A 13,568-nucleotide genomic window follows, 5' to 3' on the forward strand; every position below is an offset into this window, starting at 1 on the left:
CATCAGACAAAAATTTCACTTGCAGAAATATACAGCCTAAGCAAGCTTGTATGCTGTCATTATCTGCTTCTACAACTGATGAACATTCTCCCCAGTTATACAAAAAATCAATACATTTATTGAAAGAGAAACAACAAAAATGTAGATTACCAATTGAAAGGCATAACAAACCAAAGAAATGTAAAAAAAAACAACAGAAAACAAAAAATTATGTCGATAGGGTGGCTTCGAACCTATCAGAATTAACAAATACATAAATTCGGAGATGATACCCGAAAATTTTACTTTTTACATTGGTTTTTGATTTAAGTTCTTGGGAGATGAGGTTATAAAATTTTCCTTATCAAATTCCAAGGCATTTAAGTATAACATCAAATCATCACAATTTTTTCGTATACTACGTATATTAAAATTTACCATATTCATATTCGATAGACATATCGAATTCAATCTCCTTTCTAGCATCATCAACACCAAAATATTTTTTCTCTGTGTCATCCAATTCTGATTCGAAGCAATCCATTATACAACTACAATAGCAAAAGAATAGTAAAAATATAGTAAAAAAAAATTCCACGATCAAACTCTACAACAATTGTAGGCAGTATATACAGTGAAACTACCCCGATAAGCGTATAAGAACTAAACCTATATAGAAATCACCTACATCATACAACATAATAATACAATTCAATTCAATCATTATCAACTCATTTAAACTAAGGAATCTACGTCCTGTTTATCATTAACTGAAATTACACCTTTTTCAGTTCTAACCTTAATTATACCATCAACAGTCCACACATTCTTGGGAAATTTCGCTATGGCATACTTGAATATATCGATTCTTTTTCTGATTAGATCTTCTTTCACAAAGACCTTTGATCCCACAAAAAGTTTTCTTGATGAGTAAAATTCATTACGATAAGATTCATCTAAAAATTTGACAATAATCGGACGTATTTTGTTTTTAACTCCTTTTCCTAAACGGTAGCAGGATTTTATAAATCGTGCATCAATGTTTACCATTTTATCTTGACACATGGCTATAAGTTTTTTCTTCAGATCCGAATTATCACATTCCGGAATTCCAAAAACAATAACATTGTTTCTTTTACTTTCTTGTTGTAAATGTTCCAAATTAGACTCGGTCTTGTGAAGCCTTGATTTTAGTTCTTCCAAATTTCGATCAGTAGAAGGAAACTCAACATTTTGCAATCGAAACTTCAGCTGTTCAAACTCCTCCTCCATTCTGTCCTTAATCTTGAGCATTATTTTCTCAGTAATGGTATCTAAATAGCAATCCAATACGGCCACTACTGTCTCTTTAACGATTTCTTTCAATTCTTCTATATTTCCTCTAGTTAAACCCATTTTTGAAGATTTCTATCGATTATTATTCGAATGCGGAAAACTAGTTATCGGAGCAATGAAATGCGATCTAATCGCGACGACACATGCGGAGAGAATTATAATAATAATAATTGAATAAGTGACTTAATAATATAAAAAAATAATACTCTGTATATAAAAAGAAATAATGTTATGTATATAAAAAAAATAATATTCTGTATATAAAAAAAAATAATGTACTGCATATAAAAAAGAATACTATTCTATAAAAAATATCACAGTAATTCATTCTGATGAAACCTGAATTTTAGTAGACATATCTACTAAATTTTTTAATTCTTTCACTAAATTTATTAGATCACGTATTATCTGTTGTTGAGATTCATACACGTTTTTATAAAACTCTGTCTTGAGGGCGAATTTGTTTTCCTCTAATGCTACTGTCCTTTCTGAAACATCTATTCGCCTCTCCTCCAAAATCAGCCTTTTCTCTTCCAAGTCTATTTCTTTTTTCTTTTTGGTGTTTTTCTTTTAAATAGTCTAAACCACTTCTTCTCATGTATGTAGTTCGTTTTTGTTCTTATTGGGCCTAAAAGCATATATAAAGACCACATATATCAAAGAATTAAATCATTATTTCAAATTATATTGTGAAATGCTGAAATTTTGTTATGAATAGACAAAAAATAATCACCTAGTACATTTTTAGAACTTGTGGCGGAATTTTTCTTACAAGATTTCATGTTTATTTCTTCTTTATCATTATCTGGAGTTTCCTGTTCTAACTATGGTATTATGGATATGTTTAAATTAGAAATATCATGTTCTTCTGATGGAACTTCTCTTGTAATAAAATATTTATAAGATACTGTAAATTATAATTTGCAAGCTATCTTAGTTATATAGTATTACATAGACAGTCAACTTAATACCTGTAATACCATCTTCGATAAGAAAATCTCCATTATAATCATGATCACCATTGCATTTATATTATGAAAATTAACCGCTGCTTCTATTCTTCCCTTTTTCCCTAATTCTGTTTTAATATTTTCTCCTATAGTTATTTTTTGTTTATGGGCCTTTTCATCTTTATGTAGTTCGATAAGCTCCTTTACCACTTGTAAAAGAATATTTTTCTGAGTATGTTTCTTCAATGCCTGAACTGTAAAATTCAATTGTTATCTATTAAATTCAAGGAGAGTTTTTAGATACCTTTTTTCATTATTGTTATCTTTTTTTATCCACAAATCTAATAGTATTTTGACGTGCTGTTTTATAGATTTTACAAAAATTTTTTTTTTTGTCATCAATACCACATTCTTTTGGACCTCTTCAGTATTAGCGAAAGGATTCAGCGAGACTACTTCTCGCAATACAATCACGTCTTCGTCAAATGTGAATCTCAATCGCTTTTTTCCTTTATCTGCATTCATTTTTTCCTATAATTTTTTTGAAAATTAGATATATAGTGTAAAAGACACAATCAAATTCACCTCAAAAAAATTGGATTCAGTTTTTTGAACACAATAATTAATGGATGATAAAGGCTCAAAATCTATTTATTATAATTAAAAATCGTAAAATACAAATTTCTCAAATTTATTTTGAAAATCTCTACAGCTATGCACGTTATTATATTTAAATAGTTATTTATGCAACAAGTGCAAAAAGTGAATGTTTATTGCACTCGACGTGAAATTGTCCGACGAGGCCGTTAGGCCGAGTTGCACAACACGTCGAGTGCAATAAACAATTTTTGCACGAGTTGCATACAACATTTTTTCTACGTTCATGCAAAAAGCAAAAAATGATTTATTGAGGTGCGGCACTAGGTGTAGGAAAATGAAAAGCGCAACTTGAATACTTTATTATTAATATCGATTTGCATTGAAACAGGAACTAATACGTTACGAACAATTTAACTCAAACTTTATTTTTACCCTCAATGTTGAAAGTGAATGAACAATTGGTGCAATTTTCAATATGAATATTTCATAGTGAAGTACTTTTTAAATCCACTTCTTGATTTGTTACTGCTGTAAACGTACTAGTACTTGGTAACTGTACATCGTTATTTCCTTCAGGCTGAAATATTTGTTTGTCATGATGACAGCAGGTTGAAGTAGAATGACAGATGAGTGCAATAAAAACTTTATTGCACTAGTGCAATAAAGAACTTATTTTTCCACTAAATATAGTTCAATAAAGTTTTGCTTTTTGCATGAATGTAGAAAAAAAGTATTGTTGGTTAGTTCTTGTTGAATATTGGCGGCAAATATTCGACATAATAATAAGACATATGTCAAAATAAGGGATCTTCAAATAAAAGACGGTCGCCTGTATTTAAATAAAGTAAGGTAGGCCTGTATTTTAGATTTAAACAATCCTTGATATCTGACTCAATGCGCATGCGTACATGTAAAAATAAGAGATCCTGTAATAAAAGATCGCTTATTTGTGCGTTGCAATAACTGTCTAATTCTATAATTTCTTCAAATAAAATTCAGTGAATTAGAGAAAATAATGTATAATACTCGTACAGAAGGCTCATTCTACCACTTGTTCATTTTGAACTTGTGGAAGAATATCAATACCTTCTGCACTTGTATTATAAATAACTAACATTAAATCAGAAATTTCCTCATCTTCATCATTTAAATGAGAAGATACATATTTTGAAAAGAATGTTTCATACTTTGTGAATATCCATTATACTGGAGTTCCTACCTAGAAAAAAAAATCTGTACCATATGAGATAGAATCATGCAGCACTCCTGTGTGCCGATGAATATTCTATAAATATAAAAAGGTGGTAGAATACATTTTATACTTCCGAAATATCTTCTCGTTAATGGTGGTAAATGTGGATATTTCTGATTGAATGCTCGACAAGTTCTCGAAACAATTCTGTTGCATTCACTTTAGATATGGAATAGATCCAGAATTTCATTATTTGAATATCGGGGATTCATTTCGTGAAATTAAAATCTACTAGCTCCAATAATGAATATACCTGTCACTTTGAAATAATTGCATATTTTAATTTCAATGATCATAGAAGATTGCTTTGAAACGCACTCTAGAAACAGATTGAATGAAATTGACCCTACGTATACATAAATTCATAAAATCTCGAATAACTCTTGAATTATTGAATTTGGGAGCATAATCATGTTTGGACGTTACCCTTATTTTTCTCCGTAGAATCCAGCGCAATCATAAAAAAATAGGGAAAGTTACGATCAAATTTTGTTCACGATTTTTGGCACAATATTTGAAAACCCTGTGATGATATTTCTCAAGTTCAAGATATGCATGATACTCCTACATCATTTTAGTTCGAGAATAATCGAGTATACGCATAGGACATTCACAGAAAATATAATTCACATAATAGTGACTATGGAAATTCTGTTTTTTCCATTCACCTAAAATATTTTTGAACCTCCGGCACTTCCGGTTATACAAGAAATGAAACAAAAATTTTCAAAAAAATTTTTTGTGTAACCGGAAGTGCCGGAGGTTCGAAAATATTTTAGCTGAATAGGGCATCATGAACAATGTCATATTCCGAATTTTCAGATTTCAAATAGGCCCCGTTCTCCACAAACGTCTAATAGGCAGTCGAACTTGAAATACCCTGTATGTCCATAAGTATCTAGGCATTTGTATATGTCCCTGGTATACGTATGTTTCATTGTCGTAGTTATTGGAATAGTTCGTTGTCATAAGAAAATCTATGTTTTTCAATGATAAGTCCCTTTATTAAAATTATGCAATCATGTCCACAAATCATCTGAATCATCGATCATTTCAATTCCAAATGTCAAAGTAATACCCCAGACGAGAATTTAAACAAAAAATTGAAAGATATGACAGAAAAATTGACACTATTGACTGTCCCAATTTCGTTCTAGAATAATATAACATATATACTACATATGTTGAACTGATGAACAGAACAGCCTAACTGGGCGTCACCATATCAAAATAAAGTCAAAATGGTACATGCGATTATTCTATCATGCTATTGATATGACACTTGTCAATTCCTGACTCCTCTATAGGCATTCTCTTCGCGTCGGATTTGAAAAGAAAAATTTTTAATAAAAAGAAAAGATCATCAACTACTCCACATATTACCCTCCAAGAATGTGCGGCTAGATATTCAATCACTTTAGCTAATCTATAATCAAGATAGACAAAGATATAAATTTCTCAAATGCCCTTCACTTTTTCACATAAAATGGTTTAAATTAGGACATATGTCCCAACAAGAATAATAACTGCTTTCACAAAAATCATACATTGCGTTATTTTCAATAAGGTTTTCGATTTGTTGCAAATATGACTTCTCTCTGTTCAAATTAGCCTTTCACGACACTTGGTATCAGTATTTTTTCCAAATTACAGGTAAAATAGTGCATCAAAGGGTTATTTTTAAAAATAATTTTTACTATTCATTTTTCATTTTTTTACTAAAATCTGATCTTAAAAAATAAATATATTCTGATATCAACCAAAACTAAGGTTAATTATAACCTTGGAAAATCATAGGAAGTCGTGGGAAGTCATTGTAGAAATTTGAAGTACCTGTTCTCCCCTCGAATTCTTATCGAATGAACTGATAAATAATATTCCGGATATCGAGTTAAATACTCGTTAATTTAGTTTTTTCGACTCTATTTCATAAACGATTGTTTCATGAGGAAATAATGTAAACTGATAATTATTTTATCTATATTCTAGGTTCGCGGGGGTTTTATCAGTGAACCTCTTCAATTGGCCGGCAGACGTGAAAATGAACCGCTTTGGGCTTATCACGAAGCCCATTTGCGACCTCCTGTAAACGCATCACAATTACATCAATCCCGGATTGGTTTATTGAGTCAAGCATTCATGCTCATCATTATAGTTGGTTTTTTATTTTCGGAAACGCTATCGGAATTTTGGAAGACTAAAGTACCAATAAATTCAAGGAATTGGCATGATGTTGTATTTCGTACTGTAGAGATTGGAGTGGCAATCTGGTTTCCTGCTGTCTTATGGAATTGTATGCAGCCTGGAGAGCTATGGATCCTCAACCCGAAGAAATTGCTCGTGAATCCTGGTAATCAGGTGAGTAATGGAAAAAAATTATACCTCGAAATGAAAACGTAATATTATAATCATAACCTACATCGAGCAATTACTATAGTTTCATCCCACCTCTATTATTTTTTTAATTACGTTTTTACGAATAAAAATCACGTTTATAGAAACGAATTTATTCACAAAGAGTACAGGTAGATCATCAAAAGATTCAATAGCTCGTATTGTACTGAAATTTCCAATTAGAATTTTTATTTACTGACTTCAAATAACAATACATGTCATCTTTTTTATCATCTCTTTTTAAAAGGGGTTTATACCACGTGACATTCTCGTGATCTACCAAAGTTTAACTACTCAGCGTTTTTGATATTCCACCACTTTTCAGGATGATTGGAGTCAATTGAAACGTTCCTCTGATTTACCGTCCTTTTCTACCACATGCAAGAATTCAAAATACGTTTTTAAGTCTTCATTTTTAAATTTAGGAGAACCGTTTTTTCTGCCTTTGATAAGACTTTTGTATAATATTTTTATGTGAAAATTCTTGAAAAATTAAATGTTTTGTCGGTAAGTTATAATCATGCATATATTTTTCTTTCAATATGGAATTTATTTATTTATTTATTATTATTATTTATTAATTCATCTAATTCTTTTCTTTCTATTTCAAAAAAATTAATAAATAAGGACTTTCCGCAATGACGTTCCCTTCAAAATGAATAATAGTGAAAAAGATTATTCAATAATAATTAGTTATTAAAGATTTGTATTCATTTATCATGAGCTGTGAACCGTATAATGTACAGGAGTATATGTGTCCAAAATGGTCGTCACGGTGAGAAGACTACTTTTCCTCACGTCCCATTTTGGAGCTCCATAATTTGAAAGAGTCTTTTTGAAAATAAAATTAAAGCGTTTGTGAAGTTGAAATTGTAGAAGTAGTTTGTGATTGTTGAGATTTTTTGTAATTTGTTTTGCAGATTGTTTAATGTGTCGATGGCGACTAGCCAAGCACATGGTTAAAAGATAAGAGGAGGAGGAGTATATGTAATAATGGCTACTGTCTATGATTGAGTTGAATGTATTTTGACATTTTTTCTATGTATTACATATTATGTATACTATGAAATGAATAAACCTTATCTATCTATCTATCTAAAGTCATATTAATCGAAGGTCTCTAATGTAAAAAAAATCGTACTAATTTTTGAACTGATCGCTGAAAAGGTATAGACCCCTCTTAAGTATACAGCTTGATTAGACAGCAGCCATGAATAAAATAGCAAAAGTCAGCTTAAACCGTGATACATTATATAATAGAAAATAATGTTTTTGACGCTTGTAATTAATTATAAATGAATATAAATATATAAATAATGTAATGGCACGCAGACGATGTTTAATTCCGGAAAAATTAAACATTGTCTGCATGCCATTACATTATTTCCTATACATTATATATCAAATGTACAATTGAATGGAACACTGAAAATACTTCGTGTAATTAGAATAGAGCCATAATTCCTCCCCTTTTTACAGAAAGATATGACCTTAATGCGGTGTAACTTTTTTATATACATTACTTTCCATATATTAAAAAAAGTAATATGATGAAAACTATTAATAGTTAAATTAAAACAATGTTCATCTTGAAGGCTTGAAGTTCCATTCTTCTAGCCTTCTAATTGAATATCAGGGATTTGTTTTAATCTTGATTTCGTGGATTTGGCTTATTTATCATTGAATGAATATTCTTGGGCAGAACGATGTATTTTTCTTGATTGTATATACTGACGTGATATATGATAGATATATTACTGACGAACTCGTCGTGGCGTGTTCGAAGCGGATGTACTCTGCCTAAAATCGAAATTTCAGTGGAAAATAATCAATATAAAAAGTTATTTTTCATATCAATGTGTAGCTGAAGAAATCTTTGGTTGACAAAGAAAATTGAAAGTGAAAACTCTGCAGTGATACCCAAGAAATCAGTGCACTTTGCATCTGCAATTATTCAGTGAGATTGGGAGTTTTTATTTCAAAACAAATCAGCCAGACCTTGTTTCTTCTACTGTTGATAAAACTACTGACCATCCAGGGGCGTATCATACATACCTGCCAAGTGATAATATGATGTTTACAAAATCAGTTCACCCGAATGCATTCAGTGTAATAAGAAATCGAATGTTAAAGAAAAAATAATAGTTTTTCCATGTGACTCCTGTAAATGCAATTACTGTGGAGAATGCTCAGAGCTGACCAGCTCCGAAATAAAATGTATGCCTCTTTTAAAACGCACATTGAAATACTTCTGCACAAAATGTAGGGACAATGACTTCACAGATTGTCTTAAAAATACAATAAGAGACAAGGAAACAATAATTGAAGACAAAACCACTATAATAAAAATGCTTCAAGATGAAGTGATAAATCTACAGGAAACAAAAACATATGCAAGTGTTGCCGCAGCCACAAACGATATTACTCAGACTACTACGTCTAGACAACAACCAAAAAATTTTCCAGTGGTAATAGTGAAACCAAACAAACCTCAAAATGCTGAATTAACCAAATCCGAAATACAAGCTAAAATCAATCCAAAGGCTCTCCAGGTCTTAATAAACTCTGTCAAAACAGGGTATAATGGAAATTTGATAATAAAATGTAATTCTCATAAAGAAGCAATCAAATTGGTTGAAGTGGCACGAAAACAGAATCTTAGTAACAAGTATCAAATACAGATGTCCCAGTTGAAAAAACCAAGAATAAAAATCGTCACTATTAATAATAGTATGGACAAAGAAGAAATTTAAGAAGGTTCCAAGGCATTCGATTTAATAAATCATAATTTACTAATCTCCAAATCAACATATTATGGTTTTAATATAACTGCACTATCTTTTTTTAAATCATATTTGTGGAATCGCACACAACGAGTATGCGTTGATAATAAATACTCTGACCCGAAAAAAATTGTCTCTGAAGGGATCTATCCTAGGACCTTTATTATTCCTATTATATACATCAGACCTACCGAAAATTTTAAACACAAGTGAAATACAACTTTATGCGGATGATACACAGTTAATCCATTATTTTGAACCTACATCATACAATATAGCATCGGAAACTGTAAATAGAGACCTTCAACGGATTGTTGACTATTCTGATCAACACAACTTATCAATCAATCCTACTCAAACTGTAGTCCTTTTATTTGGAAATAAAAAATTAAGACCTAACATCGTGAATAATATGAATATCAAACTTAACAACACATATTTAATTATATCTGATAGTGCAAAAAATTTAGGGTTAACTATGGATACTTCTCTTAGATTCAAGAATCATGTGAATGTCTTATTACGTAAATGTTATATGCGCACTCGGTTACTTTTTGGTAATAGGCATATTTTAAATTTCAGAACAAGAAAAAAACTGTCAGAATCTTTGGTTTTAACTCTTCTTAATTATTGTAACATTGTCTATTACCCATGTCTTGATTAAGTCACTCAATATCGACTTCAACGTGTGCAAAATACTTGTTGTAGATTTATATTTAATTTGAGGAAATATGATCACATTTCTCAATGCATTCTGCAGTTGAAGTGGCTCAGAGTGTCTAGTATGTTTAAATACCATTTCCTTATTTTTTTGCATGGATTGTTTAATACTCAAATTCCGCGCTATCTTCATGACAAGCTCGTTTTCAGAAATAATATACACAATCGCAACACCAGACATTCACAGATACTTAACATGCCTCGTCATTCGACAGCTCTATTTGAACGCAGTTTTACTTACAATGCAGTTAAACTTTTTAACTTCTTCAAACCGGAATTATCAATACCAATAACCAAATTTAGAAAAGTCATTAAAAATGAACTGCTGGATCAGCAAGACTAGACACATTGTTGTCGCATTGTATTTTTGTATTATGGTACTTACTAGTTTATTTGTTTTTTTTTCTCCTCTGCTGATAATCAAATCAATATTATTGAAATTGTAAAATGTTATTTTTTATATTATTTTTGTTTTATTTTGTTTTTTTTTATCTTGTAAACTGAAAAGGTTAAGAGTTTAAGAGTAGCTTCAGCTAATCTTCGCCTTTTCGGGGCAAATGTCTGTACATTTGTTGAATAAAGTCGGTTTATTATTATTATTATTATTGTGAAACAGGAAATATTTCTTTCTGCGCATTTCATATAATATATTTTGAATGCAATAATAAATAAAATAAATAAATAAATAAATAACGTCTTTAATGCCGTTAAAAAAGTGAAATATGTATTACCTAATTGTTGAAGACATTTTTTCATAATTTTCTTATTTCTCATGCATACAATTCTTTCTTAGATTCATTTATTATTCCTGAATAGAATCAATTTTGTTCTGGTAAAAAATTCTACATGGCATAATATATTCGTTAGGCATTTCAGAAGTTTGGTTAGGGATTCTTCTAAGAATCGGTGATTCGGTGAAAGGAAGGAATTAATTATTTGTGATAGAAAATAAACTCGTATGAACCAAATAACTTCTCATGAAAGGATGAACTGATATTAAGTATAATATCATTTTATTTTTGAAAACAACTTTTGCATTGGATGAGTGATAATCTCTTAAATGATTCACACAAAAAAGTAACCTAACAAAGCATTTTTTCTCTCAATTGTGGAAAAATTTATAATAGTTTCAGATCGTTAGTTTCCTTTTCAAATTTTATATTTTTCCTTAATTTACTATACAGCAGCTATTTCCATTCTGATTTCTAATTTCTTTATCCAAGTGTAGTAATTTTTGTATAATTGCATAAGCCAAATAAGATCCACCAAGTTTAATCAATACCCTTTTAAGTGTAATATTTTGATGTAGAAGTACTTCAAGGGCTTTATTATCAATCTTGAGATATCTTAATGAAACATCTCATTGTATCAGAATAATTTTATTTATTTTATTTATTTAAATTTTAATTCTGATGAAATTATATTGAAGTAATTTTTATAGTCCAAGGATGGCAAGATCACTCACGGAAAGGAATTGTCAGAATTTGACGGAGAAGCATTTATTAACAAAAGAGAATGTTGGATTTGCTACGATAGTGACAAACCCGATCCGCTCATTGAGCCATGTGCTTGCACAGGAGACGTTTCAAGTGTACATCACGACTGTCTCAGAAGATGGCTTGTGGAGAGCTCTGCATGCAGCCAAGTAAGTGAATTTCCATTCTTTAAACCTAATAACTAATTTCACATGCGATTAATGGCTTAAAAAAGGAGGATTAACAAATTTAATTGAATCTTTAATCGGAAAAATAAACATATTTAACATTTTCCGAACACAAAAAATATTTTTTTTCTCATAAAGTTTTTTAAATTATCAATGAAATTCAAGTATAAATGGCAACAAACGATTATAGCACTAAGAATTCAAGAAATTTCATACTTGAGGTTGAACTAACCACAGTTTTATCTACGGATTAATATATTTCTGTTGAAATGCGTATTCCCAAACAATACATGGATTAATAGGAAAGCAACGATATGCTAAGTAAGACTATTTAATTTAAAATACATACATAATAGATATCTTAGTTTAGTTCAGGAGATATTTATATCATCAATGGCAATTGATATTGATATCCCACAAAATATCAGAAAATGAATAAAATTCCACCGTCCAATTCTTTTGGAAATCCCTGAAGAACTTGATATCTTTGGACTTAACCTGTACCTATATATCTTCTGTGCCTGAAGAAATAATTTTTCTCTATTGTGGATTTTAATCAGTTGTATGAACAATCGATACAATTTGATTTGGTTCACATATTCGTAACAGTTCAATTTGGAGCAGTGATGCAATGAACACATTTGATCAGCATCACGAGTTCTACAACATATAAAAAATTCAATAAATTCAAAGAAAGCTCTTTGTTGCGGTGTGTGGTTAGCATAATTGACTTATAAACGATGTATTCAGATACTGATCCTTCCTCCTCACTGATTTGGGGAAGATACTCGTATTATTCGTAGTTCATACCATTATTAACTATTTACTTTAAAACTGTTAAGTACAGCTAAATACATGTTTGTTTAATGTATTTAAGCGCATTACATATTTGGTGATATAGAATTTGATTTTGCCTTAAAATTACCCCCTTCTTCGGTCGGTGATATGAGGTCATGTTGGACAAGGGGTCTCTGGTCCAAAATAGTTTGGAAACCCCTGCCCAGGTCTAAGGCCCATCCACTATTCAATTATGTCTCATTCACTTATGTCATTGTTCACTCAAGCATAGTTGACTAAAGATAACATTTTGCGTTTCTTCAAACAATTCCCTTCCAACATCCCTTTGAGGGAAAATAATCACAAGTTGGCGTGTTCAATTTGTTCGAAATGATTCGGTCTAGATTATTTAAAGTCTGAGTTAGTATTTTTTAGGAAACGACAATAACGTATTATCAAATTTTTATTTTGCAATGTTTTCATAGTGACATCATAATCGTAATTGGACGTAATTGGAGCGAAATGAAAATGTTGAATATTGATAGTCTTAAACTCTTAAAGCTGAATGAAAATCTTTATTCTAAAAACACATCATAAAAATAATATTCTGAAAATTAAAAATAAATTAATTAAAAGCAAGTTTAAGCGTATGTTTTCAAAAACAAGTTCTCCTTGAGCCGAGACTAGACGATTATAAAATTCCGCCCTCATATTCGACAACACTACTGGTGTTACCGATAGGGATTCACGACTTGGTTTGATATTCAAGCTACTTGACTCAAGTTCAAGTAGCTTGAGCTTGACTTGAAATCAACTCAATTTCAAGCCAAATAGTAGTTTTTTAATGTTAAGTCAAGTTCTAAATCAATGAATACTTGACTTGAAATTGAGTTGATTTCAAGTCAAGCTCAAGCTACTTGAGCTTGAGTCAACTAGCTTGAGTATTAAGCCAAGCCGTGAATCCCTAGTTACCGAGTATACTTTGTCAAATATTTTTATGCTCAGTTCTTTCAAATTTCAGGCTCCTCATGAAATCTTTCAATCTAAGTAAAGCCACCAAAAAAAGTCGAATGAAGTTGAATGCCTTGTCTAGTGCGAATGAGCCGTCCAGGAAA

At 30.6% G+C, this 13,568-nt stretch overlaps 1 protein-coding gene across 1 annotated transcript in view; it reads left to right on the forward strand.

Annotated features, from left to right (window-relative positions):
* The window catches only part of LOC123670848, a 29,014-nt gene that overhangs the window by 12,088 nt on the left and 3,358 nt on the right, over nucleotides 1-13,568 (forward strand). Inside the window, exons 5-6 of the mRNA XM_045604415.1 lie at nucleotides 6,106-6,474; nucleotides 11,455-11,658. Of these exons, the coding sequence (XP_045460371.1) occupies nucleotides 6,106-6,474; nucleotides 11,455-11,658 (573 nt within the window). The remainder of the gene's footprint in view (nucleotides 1-6,105; nucleotides 6,475-11,454; nucleotides 11,659-13,568) is intronic.

Source organism: Harmonia axyridis, chromosome 1 (assembly GCF_914767665.1).
Source record: "Harmonia axyridis chromosome 1, icHarAxyr1.1, whole genome shotgun sequence".
Classification (NCBI taxonomy): Eukaryota; Metazoa; Arthropoda; class Insecta; order Coleoptera; family Coccinellidae; genus Harmonia; species Harmonia axyridis.